The following is a 14041-nucleotide window of genomic DNA, read 5'->3' as shown; positions in this document are numbered from 1 at the left end:
TTAATTGTATTAATTATAATATATTAATGTAATATAATGTGAACTGACCACCCATGGTTGTTGAGGAAACTATGCGTTCTACTTTTTGTTTTGTTTAAAATGATATTTTCCTAAAACGATTGGGGTGGCCAAAGATTAATTCATGGGGCCAAGGCCACCATTGGCCACCCTCTGGCTCCTCCACTGCACCTGGTGGTGGATAAAACTGCTCCCTCCACTCTCCAGGATCCGTCATTCTGCTCTGCCTCAGGCAAAAGATAAATAAAAATAAAACTCCCTCCATTCTTCTCCACAGAATAACCCCTCCACTTGAATATCTCGCACTAAAAACAATTTAGGTTTACTTCATTCTCTGTTCAGTTCCAGTCCAGAAAAACAATCATCTCCAAAACTACAAACTTTCACCATTCAATCCCTCAGAGACGGGTGCTGCGTGCTCATTTAGTTTTCATTTACTGCATTTATTTTCTTGTTTGTTGGATCAACAAGAAAGGAAACTCAGAGCACTGTGTGCGTAAGAAAACACACCTAACAAACCTTCAGGTGTGTGTGTGTGTGTGTGTGTGTGTGTGTGTGTGTGTGCATGTGTATGTGTGTGTGTCTGGAGGGCAGACTGTGCAGAGAGACGGAGACAAAAGGGTGAGTAAGAGGCTAATGTTATGCCACCTGGCTCCAAGGCAGTCATCTGCTGTAATGGGCTGTGTGTATGCGTGTGCGTGCACATGTGTGTATGTGCATGTGTGTGTGTGTGTGTGTGTGTGTGTGTGTGAGCAGTCCACGCTTGCGTTTGTTGTAAAACGCCCTTATGTTGCCCTTCTTTCCCTTTCTTTAACCCTCCCTCTGATGATTCTGACGCCTCGGGCGAACACGTGGGCCCATGTCCGTGCACGCGGGTAAACTGAACAAACCCTGCACAGTTTGAAACGGACCCAGTAAGGACTATGGGTTTGAACAGTACCGATGTACGGAGCCGGTCCTGTTCTGACACCATGTTGATCACTGCTGATCAGCGCTGCTATGAATGAGAGCACATTTGCATCTTCTCCACGGTGGGAGATTTATTTTCTGTCACGTTTGGATCAACGGAACAAAAAAACAAACACTCGGGTTTCAAACAGATGCTTCAGTTTCTAAATGTGACACTTGGACTGTAGGACCCGCTTTACTGTTCAGAACAAAAGAAAAAGACAGAACATGCCTTTTTTTATGTACGTGTTCAGAAAGCTGTCTTTGTTGAACAGAACCTTCAGAGCAGTAAGCGAGCTTTGATTGGTGATTTAACATTTGGGCCATAAAAACTCCTCGTCAGATTGGGCCCACCTCCACAGCTGACTGCTGTCTTAAACCCACTACGGCTCTTTACAATGTTTAAAGGTTTTGCTTTCTGTTTTACCTTACATGGTTTCTTCAGCAGGAATATCATGAAATTCCTGACAAACTTAACCCAAAAAGCTTTTTTAACTCATAAAAACCATAAAAAGACACCTAAATGACCTCAATGAGAAACTGCTGGTGGGGTTAGATTTGTGAAACAAAAAGCACAGAAACTGCTCTGAACTTTTAGAGACCGAACTTGTTTCAAGAGGCAGTCGACAGCAGGGGAAAATGGCTGAACTGTCCCTTTAAGGTCCAAAACAAGAAGCCAGGCTGGAAGCTCGGATTAAAAACAGAAAATTTAATTTGTGAGAAGCTTGGAATGACAAAGAAAAGTGGAAAGGTCCTTTAAGCTAATGGGATTGTTCATGTCCTGCTGCGACGGACAAGTTGTGACCTCACACACACCACATGCACACGCACGTGCACCCTCAGACTCAGTTTCTGATGCTGCGGTGACTTTGATGAAGCTCTCTGGAGGCTGTTTAGTCAGCCATGTTGTTTGATTCTTTCTGCCTCGTTTAAGCTCCTCCCTCTCTCCTCCATCTCACCTGTCCTCTTTTCATCCCCCCTGCCCCCCATACCATTATTTTAGCTGTTTGCACATCAAAACATTCGGCTCATGCAGGAGATGTTTGCTGTGAGTTTTAGTATTTTTTTCTTTTATAGTTTTTAAGATATTTTACTTTACGTGACATTTTTCTTTCATCCTCATCTCTTTTTTTTCAGCATCTCTTCTTGTCTCTGTCATCACTTTGTCTTTCCTAAACGCAGTGTTATTGTGTGTGTGTGTGTGTGTGTGTGTGTTCATGTGAGCAGTCATGTGATGAATGACTCGTTTTAGTGACAGATTAATTCAGAAGTGATTTACATCGTTCGGTTGTGTGAGCGTGGTGAGGTCGTAGCTTCAGCACAAGGCAGGCGTGATCAGTCCTGCTTTACGTCCATGCACACGACCCACATCATGAGCTCTCTGCCGCCATGCTCCACCAGGACCTCGTTACACTTCCTTCATGACCTGGCGACCGATGTTAGCATCAGAACCAAAACCCTGACTCTGTTAGTGTCCGAATGCTAATGCTAATGTCTAGTTCAGTAAATGACAAATGGTCTGCGATCAGAGACTTGGGCCCAGAAGTTCAAGCTGGAACGGGACTGTCGGCTGGTTCCAGTACAAGTGTGAAGCCCCGCCCCCTTCAGGAACTGTTGTTGGTGACACCTCAGATTATGTTTTTCAGCTGTGGCTCTTGAGTTGTTTATTCATCTTTCTAACACTCTCAACTGTAATTAGTTTCATGTTGCTTAAAGAGAGGTCATGTGACACCATGACTGTTTGTGGGGGAGTGGGCGGGGCTTAAAGCCCCACATCACTAGTGCACAGACTCTGGTTCCAAAAATCCAACATGACAGACTGTGAACCGGTCCAGCAACCAGAGGAGGTGGGATCAGTGGGTCTATCTGTGTAATAAGTCTCTTTAGTGGAACTGCAGCTGTTGAAGTGCTGGACCTCCTAAAGAACCTTAATAAAACTGTGCACGTGATGAAACTCGGGTTAAAAGTGTGCACGTGTTCACAGAAAAATTCCAGCCAAGCGTAAAGATGTCAGGCTGAAAGTGAGCTGCAGGACTGGGTCTGGACCTCGTTACCCGTGGTGACCACATATTCAATCATACACACACACACACTCTCCCTGCTTTGTATTGATTTATATTGACCCGTGGTTGTGTGGCGGTCCAGTCATTAAATTAACAGAGAACCTGATGACTCCAGCAGCCCTCTGTGTGCGTTTACTGAGGCAGAGGGAAAGTTAAAAGAAGAACAAAGATTTAAAAAGTGCTCACCTGAAGTCACTTCCTGCACACCTGAAGATGGAGAGAAACGCTGCATTTACAGTCCGCTGGGACAAATGAGCTCTTTATCAACGCATTAATTTTCATTTTCAGGAAATGATTAGCTATAATGAACTGCTTCAGAGAACAAAACAAGTGCTGGTATTTTTTAAGATTGGTGTTTAGGTCTCATTCTTAAATGGATAAGAATTCGTTTGGGACATTTTTGTCCATTCCAGGAAATTAAATTTTATGAGTTACATTTGTAGCCTTGATTCTTAGTTGAACTCATTTCTGTGTGATTTATTTAAAATCTGAAGTCAACCCGCTGCTGTTATGCCTCTCATCTTAGTGGCCATATTGTTTTGTAATAAGGGTTCAAGTGTCTGCAAGTACTGGGAAAATTAACTCTCGCGGTTATAGCAACGTTTCTGTCCTTAATAAAATAGACCCCTCCATGTAAATAATCAGATTACTTATGCTCGGCTCCTCTGCCTGTAATCTCATTACCTTCCTGCTGTCAGGACCTTCATGTCAGCTTCTTAAAGCCATTATTGTAACGAGAATAAGGTTTAAATAAACATGTTCCCAGTTTGTCTCTGCCGGGTTATAAACATCAGACTAGCAATAATTCACTTTAATAATAATTAATTCAATAATCAGAACCTAAATTATTTACCTTCAGTCTTTTCTGTTTGCTGAGCAGCATTGGATTCATTCTTTCTTGTGGATTTAGTCTGACAAACTTTCATTGAGCTGCAGTTTTGTCTATTAGATTGAGTGTGTGTGTGTGTGTGTGTGTGTGAGTGAGAGTGACAGAGTGACTGACCAGTGAAATAAGAATTAAAAATAGCCAGTCGTTGACTTTTGCTCATCGGAGCAGCTTCCTGTTTCCTGCTGGTTGTTCATCAGAGCAATAAAATGAGATCTACAGACGACCAGACAAACCTGTGTAGAGGGTGTGTCAGTCTGTGTGTGTGTGTGCGCGCGTGTGTGTGAAGCAGCTCGGACAGATAAGATATGGAACGATGACGATGAAGAGTCATGACAGCGATGCAGTAACTGTGAGGATGTGAGATCATATTGGTTTTCATCAGATACCAGAATGCAAACATGAACCCTGCTGCTGGTTTCCTTTCCCTCAGGTCCGATGTGCGTGTGTGCGTGTGCATGTGTGTTGTGTTGTGTCCTGCTTGGAAACCTGCCCGTCCCCAGAATGGACAGGGGTGGACGAGGTGGTGACATTTGGTAAAAAGCCTGTTGGAGGGTTCAGATTCAGTTGATGAATGGTGCTGCGTTCACTTCACACTCTGAAATAGGAAATATGAGCCTCTTGTGTTGCATCACTACATCCTCTACAGATTAACACCAAAATAAAATGGTAAATACTTAAAAACAACTTCAAAACAGTTTATAGAATTTATTAAAGTTAAAAACTCTGACTCACAATATTTGTTTAGTATAAAAGCATAAAAAATAAACACATTTAACGACAATAAACTGAAGAGTAATTTTACATTTACTAATTTTTACTCTTAAAAAACAATTTGCAAAACAATATAAAACTGAAGTAAATGAACTCTGTTCTTCAGGCTCGTATCATCACAAAGAAAAGTTTTTCACTCAGAATTAAAAGGTTAAAGTTTGATATAAAAACTTTGTCATTAACTTTGTTTTCTGCTTCCTGTTTAAGCTTCAGTTCAATCCTGAGCCCATTTATGTTGTTAAGACCGTGTTTTTCCTCTTCCTTTGCTCGATTGTTGTATCTTGTTGTGAGGGGAAATTTGTCCATCCATTCATCCGTGCACGTTGTGAGCACGATAACTTGGAAAATAAATCAGGTTCAGACTTTCATTATGATCTGGGGCTGCATCTAGGCGTAAGAAAGCTCTCTATTGAAAGTTGGGTTGCTACGTCAAAATTCAAAATGGCTACTACCATATATAAACCCCCAAACCCCCAGTCAAAATGCCTGATTCCTTCCTCCCCCAATTATTTAAGGAAACTATGCTTTCTACTTTTTATATTGCTTAAAAGTATAGTTTCCACAAACGATTGGGGTGGCCCTTTGGGGTGGGGTAATGTAAGGTGGCCAAGGCCACCATTGCGCCCCCGCTCGGCTCCACCATTGCTTTTGGTGATGGATAAAACTTCTTAAAACAAAAACCTCGCTCTGTTCTTCTCCAAAGAGTAACTCCTCCACTTGAATATTTTGCACCAAAAACATTTAGGTTTACTTCATTCTTTGTTGAATCCAGTCCAGAAAAACATTCATGTCCAGAACTACAAACATTCACTATTCAAATCCTTCAGCGATGGGGGACATTTGCATACTGCTTGTTTAGTTTTTTTACACCGTGTTGTAGTTCTGTCACCTGTGGGTTCCTGAGCTTGTCTGGATTTCCAGCCCTGCAGTTGGTGTTGTGGCATCATAGGGTTTGAAGTCAACCAGCTGCTCTTACACCTCTGAGCCGATGTGGGAGGTAGTCACAGAGCTGAGTGGGCAGGTAGGTTTGAAGTGGGGGTGGGGTGATGAGCCTGATCAAATGTCTAGTGGTGGTGTATGGTCTTCTACCTCTTAGCTGTGTCCTGAAGCGGTCTGAGAGCGTAGTGCCGGGACAGCCCCGGTACAACTGCAGGTGCTTGTGGTGGTGTCGCCATGGTAACGAACTGCTGGCATACAGAGAGATGTGAGGGAGCAGAAGAGCATCATGGGCATAAACAATAATAGGATGGGCCTGTTTGGTGAGAAGTAAGAGCGCCTCAAACATTCACACTTGTACTTTTTAAAAGTGGAGAGAAGTTCCACCGTTAACGGAACCACCTCATGAAGTCGTCTGGTGTCAGTTCAGCGAGTCAGCAGCTTTATGTTCCGAGTCAGGTTCAAGTTCAGGACAGATTTATTCTCATTCCCACAGGTTGAAACGTACGGCGCTAACAGATAACTGCTGCGCTCTGCAGCCGCTTTGTTCAAAATGAAAACGTGGGTTATTTAAACCAACTCAAACCTGTAACTAACGTTTCTGTTGGAGCCTTTTAAAGGTGGTTCTGGCTTCTGAGCCAATAAAGTTCTGAGTCAGGAACCGTTCGCCCCGTGAGTTAGGGTTTCTGCGGTCGATGTCCTAATGTGCAGATGGCCGTTTAACACCAAACCGCACAATAAAAGCAGATCAGGAGCAACCAGAGTGCGCACGAGCGGTGCACGAGCGTGCCTCTGAGGAACTCGTTGACGGGTCGCTGCTCTGCCGTGTAATTTGTTTGATATAAATGTCTGATCGGGCCGAAAGTGGAGGTTTTGGGTTGTGAACGCTTTAATCTGAACACGTTTAATGTGCAGCAGCAGCAGCGGGGCTCGCTGTTTAACTGCAGCTTACATTTCTGCTGACTGAACACACACACATCAACACACACACACACACACACACATCAACACACACACACATCAACACACACACACACACACACTTCAGTTGGCAAAGTGGGTCAAGTGGGTTCCTCATTACACTCAGGTTATTTAGCCAAAAAGCTGCTTGAATCAGATATTTATACATATTTTTAGGAAGCGAGCCGAAGTATTTCTATTTTATTCTAAACATATGTTCACAACAAACCCAACAAACACACACTCAGACACACACACTCCTTTACACACTCCCACACTCAACACACACACACCTCCTGCTCACAGCTGACACACATTTACATGAATCCATTAAAGCTGAATTTACATAATACAGTTTCTGCTTAGCTGCCTCTGCACACACACATGCACGCTCACACACACACACACACACACCTTGCTGCAGCGTGGACGACCTTGTGAGCAGCTCCGGTTCTGAACCACAGCCCCCGTGGGTTTTCTGCGCGTTGTGTTCTCCTGATGGCGTTAATGACGTCGGAGCCGACTCGATGACAGCAGCCAGCTGGCTCCGTCCTGACCGACAGGAGAAAATGTTTACAGACGAGGAAATAAAAACCTGATCTGCTGATGCTCCTGAAGGAGCAGGAGGAGGAGGAAACTGTAGCTGTGGCTCTCGGCAGGAAAAACGGAGTGTTTTGCGTTTCCTGCAAACACTAATGATATGAACCCACAATGTTTCTTTTGAGCAGAAAACTGGATCAGGTTTTTGCTGAAAAATGGCGTTCTGCGTTAAAGTTTCCTTCAGCTGATAACCCAATAATGAAACAGACGTGCGCTGCTGATCCTGCTAGCTCGTTTTCACCGGTCCGATGGCTCAGCGTGGACCAGGATGCAGCTTCTGTTGCAGCCTCGTCTTTCTATCAGAACCGTGTTTTCATCACCACCTCACAGGCTCGTTGAAACAAACCACATTTTCATCAGTTACAGCTAAAACTGAGACGTTTGTTCTGCTTTGAGCCTTAATTCTGGCGTGTTTTAGTCAAATGTTTTAACCATGAAGTCTCTCAGATCAGCTACTGAGCACATTTCTCATCTGTTCACAGGTCTGACGACGGAGGGTCTGTACCGGGTCTGCGGCAACAAGACGGACCAGGACAACTTGCAGAAACAATTCGATCAAGGTAAAACACTCGGCTGCCTGCACTCATCAGAACCTCAGAAACCAACCTTTGGAAAAGTTCAGCTGGTTCTTGTTTCTGCTGAATGTAAACCTGAATTATGCTCCCATAAACCCAAACTCTGCTGTTTAAGAACCCTTCTTTGAAATGGAGCAGCTCATGTGTGAAGTCCAATAAATTCAGCCTCCAGTGGAGCGATTGCGCACCTGACCACACCAACGCATGGGTCCAGCCTGCACACGATGCCTGGTGAGCTGCCAAAATGGCTGCTAGAATAAATAAAGTCATCACAGGCACAAGTTACTTCACGTGGCGCAGCGTGTGGGCAGTTAAACATGAGATATGTCGCCTAACATGTCTTTAACCCCCAGTAAATCACATTGTGTAGCTCTTTAGATTCATAAACCCTTCTTTTGTAAAACAAAGAAAACCAAATGTAAGCCTGGGTTTCATTTGGTTTATATTTTACAGTTTGGGTTAAAAAAATAAACGCATCCAGATGGAAAACGGTAAAAGGTCCCAGCTACAGTAACTCATGTCCCAGTAACTTTATACCCAACATGAATATTTAAATAACAGTGTTCAAGCAAACATGGGATAAAATTCACCACTTTAAAAACTTATAATTTAACCTCACTGGCACTAAGGTGTGTTCCTTCAGCTCTCGCATTATTCAGTATTAAAAAGGTTCCAGTAAAAATGAGTCAGGTGACCGACACTGACACAGTGTTAGGATGTAAAACCTCACGTTTGGAAATTATTTAAAAAATAAAGAGGGTTGGCTCAGACTAGCATGATGCATAAAAACAGGGATGTACATTTTATCCTCCGTGGATTTGTTGCTAATTATGATAAGATTATATAATTTCTTTAAATATTCGACCCCGTCTCTTGTTTAGTCCAGTTTAATCCTGTCTTACAAAGATTCAAGCTTCTTTATTTGTCATGCACACCACACGTGGTACATGGGGTGGAACAAAATTGTGTGCACTGTGTCCCAGTTCCATCCAACAAAAGTATAAGATGTGAAAGAAAAACAGTAAAAAGATCTAAGACATGAACTAAGAAAAACGTTAAAACTAAAAACACACTAAGCATTAATAGTATAAAAACAATACACCGAACAGCAGCACGAACACGTTTGAGCAGATGAGTATGAATGAACACAGCAGCATGAAATAAATCAGCAACATGATGTGATTATTCTGGTTAGAGATTCGTGAGTCGAACAGCCTCAGGGTAGAAGCTGTTCCTCAGTCTAGTGGTTCTACACTTAATGCTCCTCAACCTCCTTCCTGAGGGGAGCGAGGCAAAAAGTGTGTGTGCTGGGTGAGTGGGGTCCTTCATGATGCAGGTGGCCCTCTTCCTGCATCTGGAGGTGTAGATGTCTGTGATGGTGGGGAGACTGATTGGAACAGACTTCTGTGCAGCCTTCACCACTCTCTACCTCACCCGCTGTTGGGTCCTGTCTTACCCCGCCCCCTGTAGGGTCGTGTCTAACCCCGCCCCTTTTAAGGTAATGTCTAACCCAGCCCCCTGTAAGTTTATGTCTAACCCCGCCCCCTGTTGAGGTCTGTCTAACTCCGCCCCTTTTAAGGTTATGTCTAACTCAGCCCCCTGTAAGTTTGTCTAACCCTGCCCCCTGTTGGGTCCTGTCTTACCCCGCCCCCTGTTGAGGTCTGTCTAACTCCGCCCCTTTTAAAGTTATGTCTAACTCCACCCACTGTGAGGCCTGTCTAACCATGCCCCGTAAGGTTATGTCTAACCCCGCCCCCTGTAAGTTTATGTCTAACCCTGCCCCCTGTTGGGTTATGTCAAGCCACGCCCCCTCACCTTTCAGCTACAAACAGACCAACTTGCAGTGATTCCTGCTCGTTTCTTCGTTTCCTCCTGCAGCGCTCAACAACCTGTTCAGAAGCAGAAGACGCATCTTAACGAGCGCTAAGCTGCTGCTTTACGATTCAGAACCATTTCCTGTTTGTCCGTGTCCACTCAGTTTGGCGTCGCGGTTAGTTAATGCTTCCTCAGCCTCAGTCCTGCAGCGTAAAGCCCACACAGGAGCTACAGGTGCTAAAGCTAACCACACTAGCCGAGTTGTGTTTATTTCTCTCCTGGGGGGTGTGTGGGCGTCGGGGTGGGGTCGGTGTTGTGACGACTGGAAAAACTACTTGGTGTGCCTCTAGCAGAAAGGCTGTAAATGGTTGCGGCAATGTTACGAGACTCGATTATTCAGAAATCACTGCTCCTGTCCACACGACGGGTCTTTGTGGTGACCTGCTGAATGTTTGGGTCCTGATCCAGGAGCACAAATAAAAACAACAACACACAGTAAACAGTAAACACATGGTAGTACAGTTAGGAAATTACACATTTCTACAAAGGGATTCTGAGAGATGTCAAGTTTTTTTCTGTAACTTTGCCGTGACGGCTGACTCATCTTCCCTCAGGCTCGGTCTTCCTCCTCCTCCTCTTCATCTGTCATGTCGTGTGGCAGAAACTGAACTTACACACGTCTGACTTTTATCTTGTGTTGTTTTATTTTAACCTTTGAAATGTGGAGTTTACTGTACCCAAACACTGAGCCAAGATCCAAATACACCTTTTGTTTTAAATCAAGAGATGTTCTCAGAACCTGGACCAGAGGAGAAAACAGAGTTTGATCTGTAAACATGTTCTGATCAGTCAGAAGGATTGATGTAACCTGATAACCTTTGACCTCAGAGACTCGTCTGCTGCTGATCTCCACTCGAACAGAAGCATCGACACTAAACTTCAGGGTACTTTTGTAACACCTGTTCCCTGAGTCTCGCATTGGGAACACAGTCAGCGTGACCTCATCCGAGGTTCCTGTAACGTCACGCAACCGGACCGGCTTGGCACGAAGTTGAGACACCGACCCGACGTGTGCCTCAGTTTGAAACGTGCCCAGGCAGCACCTGAGTCTCATCAGCTGCTTCTTCCTCAAGGTGCTTCATCGCCATCTTCATCGGGGGTGGTGGGTGTCGGTCCTGGACTGTGAGGGTTTGTGAAAGTTTGGCCTCTGTCAGTCGTCCCCAGTTGAGCCGGTGGTTGGACCCAACAACCTCCATATCAAAGAGGGCTCTGCTTTCTCCTCCAGAACGGACCGCCTCGGCTCTGCTGATCAGCAGATGATTGCCTCAGCAGAGGCTGCGATTTAAGGATCACTGTCTCCACCTCCACAGTTTGACCGTCCAGGTTCTGGTCACCATGGACCTGACAGTCCTGCAGGATGTCTTCAGGTTTCTTGTACTGTCAGAAATAAAACCCTGGGTTTAAAATAACAGCGTGAAGTGGTCCTCCTGAACCCGTCCCGGTGGTTCTGCTCCTCACCGTCTCTCTCTCCTCCCAGATCACAGCATCGACTTCATGGCCATGGACGTGGCGGTGAACGCCGTCGCCGGAGCGCTGAAGGCCTTCTTTGCTGACCTGCCCGACCCGCTGATCCCGTACAGCCTGCACCCGGAGCTGCTGGAGGCTTCAAGTAAGATCCTCAGTTACATCATTGTTCCCTGAACTCTTCTTTTCTGCTGCGCTCAGAGGACAAGAACCAGTTAGAGTCTCTGAAGGTGATGAAACGTGAAACAGCCTCTTTATTTCATGGAGTGAATGTTCTTATTGTTGTTTATTATTTATTATTCCCTTTGGGATTAATAAAGTGTTTTTGAATTGAATTAGATCCGCTCGTTTTAAGGAGGCACAGAGCTGGAAAACTTTTCATCTGAATAAAAATAGAATCCACTCAGACAATCCTTTGGTCTAATCTAAAAATGAATTTAATACATGAAGCACGAAGACACTTCCGACCTCTCGATGACCACCTTCGTTCTCACGACTCGTAGAGCGTGGCTCGTCTCACAGTAGAGAAATAACCAAGAGGTTTTTCCTGCTGTAAACTCTAGCAGCACATCCTTACGACGGTGACGCCAACGGCTACAGTCCGCCCTGCCATGACTCTCCTGGATCGGGTCAGGGCGGAGCTACAAGCTGGGAGGTCCCGTCACGCTACGTCACAGGTGACTTCAAGGTAGTTTCTGTCTGAGCTGCGACGAGTTAGACACAAAATACTCAGAAAACATGACGCCTACGTATTACTACTACTGAAGACACTGACACATTCCAGCCTGTGAGGTTTAAGTGTCTTTTTTTTTTTAAGTGTTTTTGTTTCGTCTGCAGTTTGTTGTTTTCTCTCTGCAGTCAATCCCGGTTTAGTTTCACGGCTTGACCGAGGAGTCTCAGACGTCAGTCGTGAAACCTCTAAAAGTACTGACTAGTTGTCAAATGTGTTTCCAGAACCGAGAGATGAATTTGGACCCATTTGGGAGCTCCTCTTTAACAGAAAACATCCGGGTCTAAAAACATCTCTGATGATAAATAATAAATAAAAACTGGTCCAAGTCATTCCTGAAGTGGAGTCCAGCTGAATAAATCCTAGCTGTGACAAGGTGGGAACAGAGTGAACCAAGATTTAAGTGTTTTTACGGAATAAAGCCTTTTGAAAACAACCGTTGACCAAAGTCCTGAACGTCAAAAAGTGAAGAAATGACAAGAAAGCACAAAAACAAACAACGAGTAAAACAATAAACGCTGAAAACAGGAGGATATTAAAACGATGGATAAAACGTTTGTGGAGACGGGAAACAAAGTGATGAAGATACAGTCTTACAAGCCGTAAACAGCAGAAAAAGGCTAAAGTTTTAAAAACGGGCGCTCTGAAAGCGACACCGGCGCCTCCTCGAGTGACCTTCATCCTGCCTGGTGGCACACGTCTTCATCTCTGCAGAGCTCCACACTTCCTCTTCATCGTTCACACTTAAGAGGCTTTTTCCAGCCTCGGGATGCTGTCAGACGCTCGGCTCATCTTTTAGCTGCTGCTGAGAAAAACCAGGCTGACAACCGCAGATTAATGAAGCCGAAATACTCTGAAGGATGAAGAAGGAGGCGGCACTCCTCCTCCTCCTCCCTCTGCTGCTCTCAGGCTGCACTTTTAGAGATTTTATGGTTAAAAACGTCTCAAGATATAAATGAAAATCAGTTTCATCTGGTTCTCAGCAAAGTTCTGACTCGGTCCAAAACAAGGGGCAGAAAAACAGATTCAGTAAAAATAAAACAAAAAAAATTGTTTTATTTTTTCTGTTTAGAGTTAATTTTTCTGCCTTTCAGCACCAAACTTCAGCTGTTTTAACTCCTCGTATATCAAACTCTTCTGCTCATTTTAGTGATGAGTTAATATTTAACTTTGCTACACTTTTTAAATTTTATTGTAAGAAATTGTGATTTTGAACTTTAGCTTTTACATATTTGTTTAGCTATTTTCACGTTTTAGCTATAGGTATGCTAACTGTAGCTTTGTTCTGCTTGTTTTTAATTTAATTTTTCAGCTTCAAGTTTTCGGCTGTCATTCAGCCACTGATCCGATTGGTTCCCCTCCTTCTCTACCTGTGGTTCTGTAGATGACCAGAACCCTTGGTGGTTCTGTAGAAGGACAGAACTGTTAGTGGTTCTGTAGAAGGACCGATAACTTATTGATAAAACAGATGAAAGCGTTTCATTGTGGTGAACTGACTCCAGCTGTGACAACATGGATCATTGACCTTTGACCTCTGAGAGCCATTAGATTGTCAGGTTCTGACGTTGGCTGCTCATTAAGATGATTGATGGTGTGTGTATGTGTGTTTCTTTGTGTGTGCGTGTCCAGCTGTCTCCCACCGGCCCTGACACCTTTGTCGTGTCTCTGTATGGTCAGGTTTAGTTCTGACAGCTGAAGGTAGAAGCTCCGAGGTCACATCAGCTTTAATTTGTTTTAAGTGTAAACCTTCGGCTGCTTCAGGCCTGCAGCTTCTAACGATGCTGCAGGACATGAGACAGGACAGGAGTTGTTGGACTCATCACAGCAGCTCGTATCTCCAGCTGCTCCTGGCTCCATCTCAGCCTTTTGTGATGTAGGAGAACTCCTGGATCCTCAGTGGTTCAGGAGAAGACGACAGGACTCCTTCTGTTGCTCCTAAAGACGTTCCACCTCTGATCCAAAAGACTTCTTCGGTTCCTTCAGCCTGTTTGGTGACATGTGCAACGTCTACAAGAACCAAGAGAGGAAGTCCAGAACATTAATGATCCACCTTCTGTCTCCCTCTGTGTGTCAGAAATCGTGGACTACATCGAGCGCGTTCAGGTCCTACGAGAGATTGTGAAGAAGTTCCCCTCTGTCAACTACCAGGTCTTCAAATACATCATCACACACTTGAACAGGTAAATAACACACACACACGGACAGGTAAATA

The 14041-nt window shown here is 44.4% G+C and overlaps 1 protein-coding gene across 1 annotated transcript in view; it reads left to right on the top strand.

The window, feature by feature from the left end:
* Nucleotides 1-5862: 5862 nt before the first annotated feature.
* LOC119427229 (rho GTPase-activating protein 5-like) overlaps nucleotides 5863-14041 on the top strand; it is a 10359-nt gene continuing 2180 nt past the window's right edge. The window contains exons 1-4 of the mRNA XM_037694810.1: nucleotides 5863-5893; nucleotides 7668-7745; nucleotides 11113-11244; nucleotides 13904-14009. Of these exons, the coding sequence (XP_037550738.1) occupies nucleotides 5863-5893; nucleotides 7668-7745; nucleotides 11113-11244; nucleotides 13904-14009 (347 nt within the window). The remainder of the gene's footprint in view (nucleotides 5894-7667; nucleotides 7746-11112; nucleotides 11245-13903; nucleotides 14010-14041) is intronic.

The sequence above is a fragment of the Nematolebias whitei genome, chromosome 21 (genome assembly GCF_014905685.2).
Source record: "Nematolebias whitei isolate Nwh7 chromosome 21, NemWhi1, whole genome shotgun sequence".
NCBI lineage: Eukaryota > Metazoa > Chordata > Actinopteri > Cyprinodontiformes > Rivulidae > Nematolebias > Nematolebias whitei.
Note: the sequence above shows the minus strand (reverse complement) of the source record. Positions and strands in the feature narration are given on the sequence as shown.